General features: G+C 39.8%; 1 protein-coding gene across 4 annotated transcripts in view; it reads right to left on the bottom strand.

The window, feature by feature from the left end:
• Window positions 1–14997, bottom strand: part of MID1 (midline 1) — a 505597-nt gene that overhangs the window by 27179 nt on the left and 463421 nt on the right. For all 4 annotated transcript variants that reach the window (XM_033949016.1, XM_033949015.1, XM_033949019.1 and 1 more), the window contains one exon: window positions 8507–8668. In XM_033949016.1, the coding sequence (XP_033804907.1) occupies window positions 8507–8668 (162 nt within the window). The remainder of the gene's footprint in view (window positions 1–8506; window positions 8669–14997) is intronic.

Here is a 14997-nt window from a genome sequence, read left to right as displayed (position 1 = left end):
TTCGAGTCGAAGGGAGGACTTGTGTTTCTTGGCTTCCAGGAGCTTTTTAACAATTTGTATGAGCACTTTACAACATGTCACGTGACCATCCACTGCGAGTTTACCATCATAAAAGATAAGTCATGATGCTATTATTTTTATAGATTGGTTAGAGATTTGTGTGGTGGTACAGACATAAATGGTGTTATGATGGTCTGATGGCAGCCTGTGTTCTGTTTTATACACTTGAACACTATGGGGCTCATAATCAAAAGAGAAAAACATCCAAAAACCGGCCTAAGTCGGCACTTGGACGAACATTTCTCAAAAACGTCCAAGCGCCGATAATAAAACTGGGTTTTGGATGTATTTAAAAACGACCTAGGCCGTCATAGTGCCGCTCAACGTCCAAAGCTACACGGGGCATTTCGGGAGGTGTGTCGAGGGCAGGAGTTGGGCGGGATGTGGGCCGGCTTAGACTTAGTCGTACAGCATGTATAACTCAAAGTTTTACAACAGAGCCTAGACAGAGCTTGGACGTTGTGACTTAGACCAAGTAAAACATGGTCTAAGTCACTAAAATCCACCTAAACTCACCAGATAAGCACTGAAAACACATAACACAGAACCCCACACACTACCCCAGTGATCACCAACCCCCTCCCACCCCCATAAAAATTTTATTCACAACTTTAAATTTCAGCCTCCAGACCATCATCACCTGGCTGCCTGGCATAGAAAAGCCTAGTCGTCCAGCACAGAGGCAGCTTAAGTCATCTTGGGGGTTGGTTAGGGCCCCATAGAGAGGAGGACCCATGCCCATAAGCCCCTGTAATCACTGCACTGATACTTAAACATGTGCACTGCTCTATACACCCCCAAACCCTTTTTTACTGGCATATAAGTGGCTCCTACAGCCATAAGGGCTATTGGGGTGGTAGATAGGTGGGTCTAGGGGATTCTGGAGGTGGTTTGGGGGGCTCACCGTCACCTATAAGGGAGCTGTAGGGAGGAGAAGCCATGGCATCCTTTTTGTGAAGTTCACAGCAGTGCCCTGTAAGGTATCCCACTATTTAGGTGGCATGTCTGGGTGTGCAGTCCATTACTTTGCAGACCCCTCCCACTTGGACTGAAAGTTGGACGGAAATGTGGTATAAAGATGGATGATTTAATGGCTTGGACGATCAGATCGGCAGGACGTATAATTAGACGATTTTCGAAAGTCAAAAAAAGTTGGACGTCTCTTTCGAAAATGTGTCTTAGGCTCTTTTTAACTTTGGATGACTTGCGAGATGGACATAAACGGACTTAAGACGTCCCTTTCGATTATGCCCCTCTATAGGTTGTGGGTCTGAGCACTATTTAAAAATTTTTTAAATAATTGATATATTTATAATATTGTGATGTGAGTGTTGTTATGTAGAATAATACCTAACATGTGTTTGTGCACATTATACATGCATAAGTCTAGTATTCTATAACTTATTCGCAATCAGTACCTAACTTTAGGTGTTAAATTATAGAATAAGGGGCAAATGACTTTCACACTTCAAAAAAGGCAAACAGAGATTTAATCTGACCATCTTCAAAAATATATCAGTACAGCCACAGTAAGTAGTTATCTTACCGTTTTGCCAAACTTCATTCTATCTGGCTTAAACAATGCATTAAGGTCCTCAGCGGGCCACCACACACTCAAGTTGTTTCATTGTGTCTGGCTTTATGCTCCCATTCCTCATCGGACCAATAGATATTTTTATAAATATTTTAAAGACTTATTAATTTAAATATAATTTTAAATATATGCTAAGAATACTTAGCTTTGTATGTTCGACGCTAGTCGGGAGGGAACAGCAATCGCCAACATGTTTCGCCCGTAAAATTCCAAGGGCTTTATCAAGGCTCCCTCTCCCTAAATAGATATAAAATACACCCAAGTGTTCATAAATATTTTAACCCAGCATATATATTTATAACATACTTCATTTAGATCCTTACAACGTTAAAAAAATTTTTTAGCTCTCACCATTCACACAGCTCTCTCCACCATTGCGTCAGGAACGAAATGGCGGTCACGCTCTAAGTCAGCTGATTTATGCGTAGCCCCGACAGTGACGTCAGGAACTAACGTCATAATAACTACAGTTTTAATAGCATTTTTTAGCAAATGTAGTACAATTTAATGGATGACAAAAAATGGGGAGCCCCCGGGGGCATCTATTATATTAAGGAGCCCCACTCGAGCTCATTATTTAGACCATTTGGGACTACAGTATTCAGACGATAAATCCATCGTTGTTCAAGTAGATTCAGTTTACCTTCCCAATCCTCTTCATTTTCATCTTCACTAATACTGTCAATAATTCTCCATTTCAAATGTTGGATACCATGCCCTTTATCCACCCAGTGCTGAACCATCCATTAAATTGTACTACATCCATCCATTAAATTGTACTACATTTGCTAAAAAATGCTATTAAAACTGTAGTTATTATGACGTTAGTTCCTGACGTCACTGTCGGGGCTACGCATAAATCAGCTGACTTAGAGCGTGACCGCCATTTCGTTCCTGACGCAATGGTGGAGAGAGCTGTGTGAATGGTGAGAGCTAAAAAATTTTTTTAACGTTGTAAGGATCTAAATGAAGTATGTTATAAATATATATGCTGGGTTAAAATATTTATGAACACTTGGGTGTATTTTATATCTATTTAGGGAGAGGGAGCCTTGATAAAGCCCTTGGAATTTTACGGGCGAAACATGTTGGCGATTGCTGTTCCCTCCCGACTAGCGTCGAACATACAAAGCTAAGTATTCTTAGCATATATTTAAAATTATATTTAAATTAATAAGTCTTAAAAATATTTATAAAAATATCTATTGGTCCGATAAGGAATGGGAGCATAAAGCCAGACACAATGAAACAACTTGAGTGTGTGGTGGCCCGCTGAGGACCTTAATGCATTGTTTAAGCCAGATAGAATGAAGTTTGGCAAAACGGTAAGATAACTACTTACTGTGGCTGTACTGATATATGGTTATATTCTTCATTCAAACCTACGTTAATACTGCCAAGGGGTTTCATCTTCAAAAATATACATACTGAGATCTTTAAGTCTGTCCCCATATGCTTTATGACGAAAATCACTGATCGTTTTAGTAGCCACCTTCTGAACTGACTTAAGAACATAAGAATTGCCATATTGGGACAGAAAAAAGGTCCATCAAACCCAGTATCCTGTTTCCAACAGTGGCCAACCCAAGTCCCAAGTACATAGATCCCAAGTAGTAACATAGATTTTATAATGCTTATCCTAGGAATAAGCAGTGAATTTCCCCAAGTCATCTCAATAATGGGCTATGGACTTCCCTTTTAGGAATTTATCAAAACCTTTTAAAAACACCGCTAAACTAACTGATTTCACCAGATTCTCCAGCAAAGAATTCCAGAGTTTAGAAGAAATATTTTCTCCAGTTTGCTTTAAATCTACTACTTAGTAACTTCATTGTATGCCCCCTAGTCCTAGTATTTTTGGAAAGAGTAAACAAGTGATTCACATCAGTATTTTAAAGACCTCTATCATATCACCCCTAAACTGACTCTTCTCCCAACTAAAGAGCTCTAGCTGTTTTAGCCTTTCCTCATAGGGAAGTTGACCCATCCATGTTATCATTTTCATTGCCCTTCTATGACTTGTGCTCAAATCCTGCATCCTGTTTATATCCCTTTGAATTGTACACAGTGATTTAAATTAGGTTTCCCCAGGGACATACAGAAGCATTATCATCTTTTCCTGCTGGCCATTCCTTTTCCTAGGCACCTAAGCATCTTTTTGATTTATGTCATCAACTTTTCTGCCTCTTTTGCCATCTTAAGATCATCAAAAGTCCCACTCTTGTTTCCTGCACAGAAATTTTTCACCTTCTATACTACTATATTTTTCCCTCCATATGACACACTTTTTTCCCCCAAAAAAGTGGGTGGAAAAAAATGTGTGTCCTATGGAGCGAATGGCCAACCTCCCCCCCCCCCACCCGGTTACCTTATTTAGATCCTCCGGCGGTTCAGCCCTTCCATCTGGCTGACTCCCAAACTAGCCAAGCCAGACAGAGCCCCCCTCCCCCCGAACGCCCCGTACCTTATTTTAGTTGGTCCGGCGGTCCTGCCTTTCCCTCTAGCTGAGCTAAGCAGCATCAGATCGGCCCAAAAGGCAGGGCAAGCTCCTTCCTTCCGGCTGAACTAAGCAGCGTCAGATTGGCCCAAAAGGCAGGCGCGTGCTACCTTGTCCTGCCCCACTCCGTGAATGGCTGCAGTCAGTTTTCGCGAGAACTGACTGCAGTCATTCACAGAGTGGAGCAGGACAAGGCAGTGCGCGAAAAGCTAGCACCTTTCTTTTGGGCCACTCTGACACTGCTTAGTTTAGCCGGAGGGAAAGGCAGGACCACCGGACTGCAGGACCAAATAAAATAAGGTACGAGAGGAGTTCGGGGGGGGGGAGGGCTGCTTGCCTGTCTGCCTGCTTGCCTCGGGGTGGTGGCCCTGCCTGCCTGTCACTAGGTCACTAGGCCTGCCTGCCCTTTGCCCTGTCCTGGCCTACCACTAGACCACCAGAGAGGGGACAGGGTACAGAGCCTGGCAGGGAGAAGGGACAGAGTGCAGAGCCTGGCAAGGAGTGTGGGGTTGGGTGCAGAGCATGGCAGGGAGAATTTGGTTCAATCTGTTTCTTTTCTTGTTTTCTTCCTCTAAATCTAGGGTGCGTCTTATGGACAGGAGTAAAAATACAGTATATTGCCCTCTTGGATTTTTGCAGTGCAAATGCATGACCCTGCATGTTTAGCATTAAATCTTAGCTGCCAAGTTTTAGACTATTCTTCAGGAATTGCTAGATCTGTGCTCATGTTATGCACCCCATTTGGGACATCTATCATAAGGTTATCATATGGCTCCAGAAAAAGGAGGATAGATTGAGACATCTGGGTTTTACTTCTATTGAAAACATTGGAAATAAGGAGGATGGATTGAGACAATTTGGGTTGGTTTTTTTTAAAAAAAAAAAATTATTTATATTCCGCATATCCTACAATTCTATGTGGATTACAATGAAAGCAATGGAAGCTTACACTCGGATCTCTCAATCCATCCTCCTTTTTCTGGAGCCATATGGTTACCTTAATCTATCATATTTCAGATTTTGGTATCATCTGCAAAAAAGCAAACCGTATCAGTCTTTCCACAATATCACAAGTATTTAAAAAGAACCGGACCTAGAACTGATCTCTGTGAAAGATAATAGGCACTTCCATCTCATTTTATCCCTAAATACAGATTCAGAGCAGGCTAACAATAAAAGTAAACTGAAACATAAATCAAGAAATTACATCATTAATCTAAACTTATAATAAGAACTTTGAAAATAAAAATAAAACTTCAAAGATTTACGAAACTGAAAATACTATGAACATAAATGAAAGTTCTGTGCTATTGCATTCCAGTGTTTTACCAACTTGAAATAAATAATATTTATTATATAAAGACTTCAGCCTAATACTTTTAAAAGAGGGATATTGTAATATAAGATAGATAGTTTTCATGATAGCTGAACTCAGAACTAACAGAGTAATTAATTGAGTTAAGGCTGTTGGACAGTTGCTCTCCAATGTTTTGAAAATTATACGGGCCTTATTGGTAACCAGTGAAAGGAGACCAGCAATGGAGAAATATGATCACATTTAGCCTTATGAAAAATCATATTAGTGGCCGTATTCTGAATCAATTGTAGTCTGGTTAATTGTTTTTCAGTAGTATCAACATATAGTAGAATGAATTGCAATAATCACGCTGTGATAAAATCAATATGGGTGGGAGGGATGGAAAAGGGGAAGGGATAATAATTTATGAAATGTATCAATGATTGTTTGTAAGTGATGTATTTATTGTAAATGTGAATGTAATTTTGAAAATGAATAAAGAATTTAAAAAAGAATAAAAAAAAAAATCAATAGTTGTATAAGCATTATAATATGACTAAGGAGAAAATAAAAGAGTAAAGTAATTACAACTGTTTCATTTTACTACTACCAATCATTTCTATAGAATTGCTAAATGTATACAGTGCTGTACATATTACAATAGACTCTCAGTTAACCTGTACCTAAGGGGATTGGTAGATGCTGGATGAATGTAGTTTCTGGTTGCTTGAGAGTTACTATTAAAAACAAGCCTAACTAATACTATACCCCATATCATACCATAAACCCTGTATTGACTTGATATTAATATTGAAATAGGTAAATAAAAGCAAAGACAAATAAAGACAAAATACAGCTTTGTGGATGCAGTGTGTAATTTAGTTAAATGACAGTCAATAAACTTTTCAGCTTAGTGAACTTCACTAACATAATTTTTTTAACTTCAAATAACTTAAAAAAAAACCCCCACACTCATACACACTGGACTGAGTCACTCACTCTTCCTCTCCCTACTACCACTTGTAGGTCCGGTATCTCTAAATCCCTTCCCACCCTCTTTTCTAGTCAGGGTCACTTTATCTCCAGCCACCCCCCACCTTATGGGTCCAACATCCACCAATCCATCTCCCCTTCCCTCCCCTTCCTCTACAGGACCAGCATCCATGTACCTTCCTCCCCCCCATACTATTGGTTCACCTACCCCCCCACCCCCGAGACTGCCTTCTCTCCCTCCATGCAGGTCTGGCTTCCAACGGACCCCCCTCTCCCTGTAGAGCTGGTATCGCCGAAGCCAACAAAAGTAAGTGTATGTGTGTGTATGTGTGTGTGTGCATGTGTGTGTGTGTTTGTATGTGTGTGTGTATGTGTGTGACAAAGAGAGAGAGAGAGGGAAGGAGAGGGCAAGAGAAATGTTGCACCCAATTGGGGAGAGAGGGAGGGAGGGATTGAAGGAGGGAAGGAAGGAGAAGGAAGACCAGGGAAGAGAGATGCCAGACAATGGGGAAAGGAGGAAGGAAATACAGAAAGAAAGGAGATACCAAACCGGGGAGGGGGAGATGTCAGGACATGGGTGAGGAAAGTGAAGGAGATAGAGATGACAGACCAAGGGAAAGGAAGGAGAGGAGATGCCACATCATGGAGGGATGGGAAAGATAGAAGGGAAGGAGAGGAGAGAGATGCCAGGGCATGGAGGAGGGAAGGAAAGGAGATAGAGATGCTAGACCATGAGGTGGAATGAGAGGGAAGGAAGGAAGGAAATGAGAAGAGAATGATGACAGAGCATGGGGAGGGGTGGATACAGAGAAAGAAAAATGGAGAGGGGGTGAAGCTAAAATGAATCATGTACAAAGGAGAGCAGGGGCACAGGTTTGACAGTTTATGGAAGGGGCATAGAAAGGGGGAAGATATCATATGGAAGAGAGAGAGAGATAAGGCAGACAGTGGATGGAAGAGGCAGAGAGAGGACAGATGCTGTATGAAAAGAAGAGAGTGGAAAGAAGATAATTAAAGCAGAAACAACAAAAGGTAGAAAAAAGATTTTTTTGTTGCTTCGAATAAAGTAATGTTGTAGCTGCGGTGACTCTTATGTTATGTTCTAATAAAAGTTTATAAACAGGAAATGGAAATCAGACAATCTTTTTATTGGACTAAACCCCCTTCCTCAGATCAGGACAGGATACCTTAACAGTACTGTACTGATCTGAAGAAGGAGAATTTGGCCTCTGATAGGTAATTGAAAAAAATGTATAAACCACCTAAAATAAGTTTTAAAAAGCTTAAGTGTGATAAGGATGGTGGTGGTGTCAAATTCCCAAGCTTGACAAATTTAAGTCAAAACTAAAAACTTTTCTATTTAGGGGTGCTTTTCAGACCTAAGAAAGGACGCTTTACACAGCTAACATGATCAACCTTAGTAATTAATAAGAACCATTTTTCAGACGCAACTTTCCCCCCTAATGTTCTTTCCATCCCCTTCTATCTCCCTTTAAATTTTTCTTTTACCTTAATGTATTTTTCACCATCCTGCCCTCTGATTCCCAACGTATCAATGTAACTCGTCTTGTCTGTCTATCTTCTTTATACATTTTTTCTTTTAAATTTAGTATATCAAGTATAAAATAAACTTGGATCTTTGTCCTGGATCTAATGTACAGGTAAATATAACTTTATATCTAGGGACACAATGTATATGTATATGTAAATATAAATTGATAAATTTACAATATATCATAATGCTATAAATTTTTATTTTGAAGCTGGTATGTTTTTACTGACTCCACCTAAAATTGCTTCTAACTCCAACGCCGACTCCAAAGCCCTGGTATCCTGTCTCAGCTGCTCATGAAGCAGAATCCAGGCCTTCTCTATGGTGGTGCGCAGCAATGGCCCTTAAGTCACCAGCTAGCCCACAAGAAACAATTTCCTACCAGATGTTTTGAAATTGCAAAGAGCACTTAGTGTTTCTACAGTAAGGTTCTTTTCTATCTTCATCAATGCATTTTCAAAAGCAGCTCAGAACAAAACCCTAGAAGGCAGTGCTGGTCATTGTGTCACTTACTATTGGTTTTCAATTTGCCAGGTTCGCTGCTCCTACTGCCAGCCTGGTTAATTGCTTTGACGATGAAAATGTATTTGGTGCCACTCTGGAGCCCATGCACTGTGTAGTGGTTCTGTTTGATATTTGGAACAATCATCCAGCTGTCGGCAGAGTTGCATAAGCCTGCAATCCCAAGGGAAGATGTTGGGTCAAAACAAGCACATTATAAGGATTAAGAAAATGCTCACTAATTCACTGTATTTTTTTCCCCATTTTTATTTACATAGTTAGAGCTGAAACGATACAGAACTCCCCCACCCCACAGTAAACTAATCTACTTTACATAATGTAGATAATTCTCTAAAGTTGCCAAAGTTAGGTGCTTAAATGCTAGAATTTATACAACTTAGATCTATCCAGTAGGTATCACGTATTACAATAACAGCATGCCATGCTGAGAAAGCCAATAAATCCCTTAAATGTGGTCATTATCTTTTCCAGTTAGCTCAATAACATCCATTAATCCTTAAGAGCTAGCAATAATATCTAAAGGTCATTATCAATCAACTATTTTCAATACCAAAATATCTTATTTTCCCCTTTTCAGGTTTCAGAAGTGATACTCTTGACCAAAGTCTTATGTCTTGAGCTTCCACTGCTAAGCTTCTTCATGTCAGATTTGCATACATTAATTGGTACTTGTTTTTATATTCATATTCCATTCAAAATCACTTATATGAATATAAAAACAAGTTTCCCGCAGTCAAGGGGACTCCCTCTGGTTCTCCCTTGGACAAAGAACTAGCCTTGTCTCTCGGGTCTCAAAGAGACTGGCTTTTCATTTCTGGCAGCATGGGAAAATCGGTACAGGTCCCATTTTATTGCTGGGACAGGAGGGATCCCATCCGTCTCTTGTCCCAGCCGACTCTAATTTTAACCTTTTCCTATCGTGTGTCCCGGATGATGGGACATTCCAAAAATGTCGTTGCCATCATGGATAAACAGTCTGTCTGTATGGACTAATAAAGAGCCAGGAACACAAAATATCTGAATTTACAGACTTATGACTTATTTACATTATGTTTACAATAGCCATAAATGATAACGGTGAATAATACAAAACTTTGCTAAAATAATTATGATTGGAACCAGCGTAACATAAAATTTATTACGATAGGAAAAGGTTAAACTTTTACCTCCCTCCCTCTCCCCGGTGTACCTTTAAAATCCCTGGTGGTCCAATGGTGGGCCAGGACAGCAGAGATTCTTCCCGCCTCCTGTTCCAGCCAATTATAAGAATTTTTACCTCCCTCCCACCTTCATCTGTGTACTTTTAGAATCATTGGTGGTCCAGTGATGAACTGCGGCAGGAGTGACCTTCCTTCACGACTGCCTGTGCAGAGCCACTAGCTGATTGGCTGGTGCAAGTTTTTGCGGTTCCGTGAGCTAGATTTTTTTTAAAAGCATCTAAATGCCAAAATGATACCCAAACTGACTAGAAGACCACTGGAAAGATAAAGTTATGACCCACTCACATCCCCCCAAATCTGAATGAAACAGTGCATACCTGTCAGCAGCACCTGATATGGGAAATTCTAGTAGAGCATCACACAAGTGTCTTAAGTAGCCTGGTGAGTGAGCTAGTGAGCCATAAAGAGGACGACCCAGGCCCATAAGCCACTCTAACAACTACATTTATGGTAGAAAGTGTGAGGCCAATAAAACCCACCAAAAAGCTACTATACTGCCATACAGGTGCCACCTGCAACCATAAGGGCTATTGGGGTGATAGACATGTGGGTATAGTTGGTTTTGGGAGAGTTTTGGAGGGCATTCCATACATTAGAAGGGGGTTATGATGAGATGTACTTCTGACACACTTTATGTGAAGTTCACAGCAGTGCCCTCTAAGGTGTCCCACTGCTCTGTTGGAATGTCTATGTGGCTACAATGTTACAATGCTGGCCTTTCCCCTGTCCAAATGGGCTGGATTTGGACATTTTGAACCTGGAAGGTTTTATTGTCGAAAATGGTGAATACAGTTCAACGTCCTAAGGGTTGAACATCCTGGTGGCCAAGATGTCTAAGTAGGTCATTTTCAAAACAAATTTGGATATCTTGTGGTGTTGCCGGTTTCGAAAATGGCTAATTCTCTGCCTCTGACTTTGAAGTCTTGCAGGAAACATTCAAATTTGGATTTAGACGTCCCATTAAAAATGGCCCTCCACATTTATGTCTAGTATGGCACTTCCAAAGTCAATACAACATCTTAATGATAAAACACTTAATGACAAAAAAATTGCACAAAAATGTATATGTATCATGAGCATATCCTGCTATAATATTTTAATCAGAAAGACCCTGAGTCTATAAATTGCACATTAAGTTAGGTGCCTAACTTAATTTTTATAATTAGCTAAATTGGTGCTGTTAATTGAAAGTGCTATTAAAAACTTATTAAAAGATAATTTAAAAAATTGAATTAGCCAGTAGGCTCCTAATTCGGTAGGCGACTACCACCTTGTGGTTGGTGTTTACACTGAGAAGTCTCCCATTGCCTACACAGAAAGTAGGTGTGGTTTAGGGGCAAGGTTTGGTATGGATTGAGTTATTCACTGGTAGGCATCTACCTTAGGCACCTGTATATTAGGCCAAGAAACCCTGGCCTAAGATTATATCACCAGCACTTGGCCTGAGATTATGTACCAGCACTTGTTATCTGCCACAGGTCCCATTTTATTGCTATGGGCCTATTGCACTGTGACTTGTGTTTAAAAGAAACACCTACTGAGGTGTTTAAATATTGACCCATATGTTACCAAGCAAGAAAGGATGATAAGATTTTTTGTATCATTTGAGGGGATCCATACTAATGGCCTCTTTTACAAAGCCGCGCTAGCGGCTGCTACATGGCAACAGCCCCGAAGTCCTTTAAATCACTATGGGCTTCGCAGCCGCTAGCGTGGCTTTGTAAAAGGGGCCGTAAGTCTCTGATTCATAACATGTTGTTCAACCAAACTTGTAAGTTAGAGAAACAGGAGCAATAGGTTTCTTTTGTCTCCAAAGGTTTATCAAGGGTTTGTTAAGGAAAATGTGATCTTAATCCTTCAAACTAACGCTGGCTTTTAAAAATCTAGGGTAGAGGTTTCTACCATGGGCCAATGAGGTAAGTGCTCTGATGCTCATATTATTCCTATGAGCTTCAGAGCATTTACCTTGCTGGCCCATGGTAGAAACCTCTACCGCAGCTTTGTAAAAGGAGCCCTAAATGTTTAGAAAATTCTCAAAGAAGATACAATTTTTGAATGGTAAGTTTTCCTCAGAATCCTGTGATTTCCATTCATAAAATGTTCAGAAAATATTTTGTTAGAAATTTTGAAGCATTTTGCCGAGATGTCCCATCTATTGCAAAACATTTTCTATCTGCCACAGAGGTAAGCTACGCTGACTTTAGAGGAGGCTCCATGAGTTGGACAATTGATGTTGGACAGTCTTGATATGTCCCAGTTGTGACAAAATTTCTTTAGTTTCTGAAAATATATCCTCTACCTTAAGGATTTTCATTAGTTAAGCAAAAACCAAAACCTTTCTTGTAAAAACTACCTGAATACGATGCAACAATTGGTCACAAAATATAAATTATAGTTAGGGCTCTTTTACAAAGGCGCGTTAGGGCCTTAACGCGCAGAATAGCACACGCTAAATTGCCACGTGCGCTAGCCACTACCACCTCCTTTTGAGCAGGCGGTAGATTTTCAGCTTCCGCGTGCTAATCCGGTGCATGTGTAAAAAATGCTAACACACCTTCGTAAAAGGAGCACTTAGTGGGGGGGTTTTAAGGTTTATTTTCTTTTTGAACTGTTAACAATTCAAAAAGAAAAAAAAAAACATTAAACATAATTTTATTATTTTGTGGTCAATTGTTGCATCTTATTCAGGTAGATTTTTACAAACAAAGTTTTGGGTTTTGCTCTCAGTGGAAATACCTCCTTTGTTTATTTCCTATTGAATTTCTGGATAATTTTCATTAGTTTAAAAATGAGCTGTTTCGACGGCAATGTCTCTAAATGGTTAGTTTTGTGCATACCAATAACGAATATTACTCCTAAGCTTTGTATAGTTTGTATCTGTTGGAATGGTAATGCCAAAGGTGATCATAACCTCTATTTTCCATAATTCTCTTAAGGACTTGATCCCGATGCTTTCCTGATGCAGCAAAATTGTGTGTTTCTAGTAAAATATGTAATTACTAGAAATGCATGCTTTTCTACTGCTGGGACTGATCTATGGAATGCCCTTTCTGGCATTTTGAGATTCTGTAGGAACTTATTACAATTTAGAAAATGATTGAAGACCTATTTTTTTTTGCCCAAGCTTCTATCTTGGTATGAAGAGATTAGATTTATTTCGGCTGATATATTTTTGATACTTCTACGTCTTGTAAAGCTTTTAATGAGAATGTTCTTTTCATTCGCCTTCCACAATTTTATTATTTTTGGTTTTCATAATTGCTATTGTTATGCATTTTTACTGTGTATGTTTATTGTGAGCTTTGGTTTAAAGCGGAATATAAATGTTTTAAATAAATAAAGTATAGTTTCCAATAGATGAGATGAACCACCTTATTTTGCCTTTCTGTATAGAAACTTTCTTCCATCAGAACCTTGTAGCCAGCTTTAAGAAGTACACTTCTCCATCCGTATTCGCGGTTTCTGCAATCGCGGTTTCGATTATTTGTGGTTTTTAGCTTGCTGGCTCCTCCCCCCCCAAATGACGTCAGCTTGCATAGAGAAATCGCTGATTCCAAGCGTTTACAGAGAAAATCGGCAATTCCCAGCACTTTTTTCACCGTGTTTTGCCTCTCCTTTGGGAACAGGCCAGGTCTCCCACCATGTTATTCGCGGTTTCACCATATTCACGATGATTTTTAACAAAAACCACGAATAACATATGAAAAAGTTATTTACGGTTTTTCTGTATTCGCGGGTCTGTTAATCCCCTATCACATCGAATACGGAGGGAGAAGTGTAACTGTTTCCATCTCTTCCTTACAGAATCTACATATGTCTGTTTCATCAGTTTTTTTTTCTACATTTGTTGTGAACTATCTCACCCATAATCCATTAAACTGAAATATCAATCTCTAATCCTCATGTTTCAGCTCATGGCTCCTTAACCATGTAAACTGGATTAGAAACTGATTGACTGACAGATGTCAGAGGATGGGTGGTAAATGCAATTCAAAGAAAGAAAGGTGAGTTGTGTAATGCCTCAAGGATTGGTATCGGGGCCGATTCTGTTCAATACTTTTGTGAGTGACATTGCTAAAGGGTTAGATGGTAAAGTTTGCCTTTCTGCAGATGATACTAAGATTTGCACCATAGTGGACAGCATGAAAAGTGATCTGAAAAAATTAGACTGAGCTAATGTTTGGCAGTTAAAATTTAATGTGAAGAAGTGCAGAGTGATGCACTCTGGGTTACAAATCCAAGGGAGCTGTTATATGCTAAGAGATGAAAGGCTGATATGCAAAAGGAAGACGAACCTTGAGGAGATAGTGTCTGAGGATCTCAAGGTGACAAAACAAAGGGAAAAGTTGGTGACTGTAGCCAGAAGGATGCTGGGTTGCACAGAGAGAGGTACAACCGGCAGAAGAAAGGAGGCGTTAATGCCCCTGTACAAGTCATTGGTGAGGCCCCACTTGCTATATTGAGTTCAGTTTTGGACGCCGTATCTTACTAAAGCTGTAAAAAGACTTTAAAGGATTCAGAGGCAACACAAATGGTGTGGGTTTGTGCCAAAAGGTGTACTACAAGAGACATGAAGACTGAATATGTATACCCTATAGGAAAGAAGACACAGATGTTTAAATACTTGAAAGGTATTAAAATACATCAAATCTTTTCCAGAGATGTGGAAGTGGTAAAACCAGAAGACATGATTTCAGGTTTGCAGGATGGTAGACTTAGGAGTAACATCAGGAAATATTTTTTCACGGAGAGGGAGGTTGAAGCCTGGAATGTCCTCCCAGTGGAAATGGTAGAGACAGAAACAGTGATAGAATTCAAAATGATGTGGGATAAACAGAGAGGCTCCCTAAATAGAGAAAGGATGGTATTATAACAAAATGTAAATGACCTCATGGACGTTGATTTGTTATGATGGGCAGGAGTAGTACTTAGATGGCAACTCCAAGGCCAGTGCCAGGCAGATTTCTACAATCTGTGGCCTCTATAAGGCAAGACAGATCAGCTTGGGCTGGAGTAGGTTGCAATGGAAACCAGTAGTTAGGAAGTAAGAACAGTGCTGGGTGGACTTCTATGGTCTGTGTCCTAAAAATGGCAAAGACCAGGATCAATTATGCGCATTTTATATCACATTCACTGTTTGTTTAATCATGAACTGAAAATGAATGTAATTGTTGGACAGACTGGATGACTTTTCAGATCTTTATCTGCTGTTACTATTATGTTTCTGTGTCCTGCCATTCAAATATTCATAAGAACATAAGA

The sequence above is a fragment of the Geotrypetes seraphini genome, chromosome 6 (assembly GCF_902459505.1).
Source record: "Geotrypetes seraphini chromosome 6, aGeoSer1.1, whole genome shotgun sequence".
NCBI lineage: Eukaryota > Metazoa > Chordata > Amphibia > Gymnophiona > Dermophiidae > Geotrypetes > Geotrypetes seraphini.
This window is presented reverse-complemented; position numbering and strand designations above follow the sequence as displayed.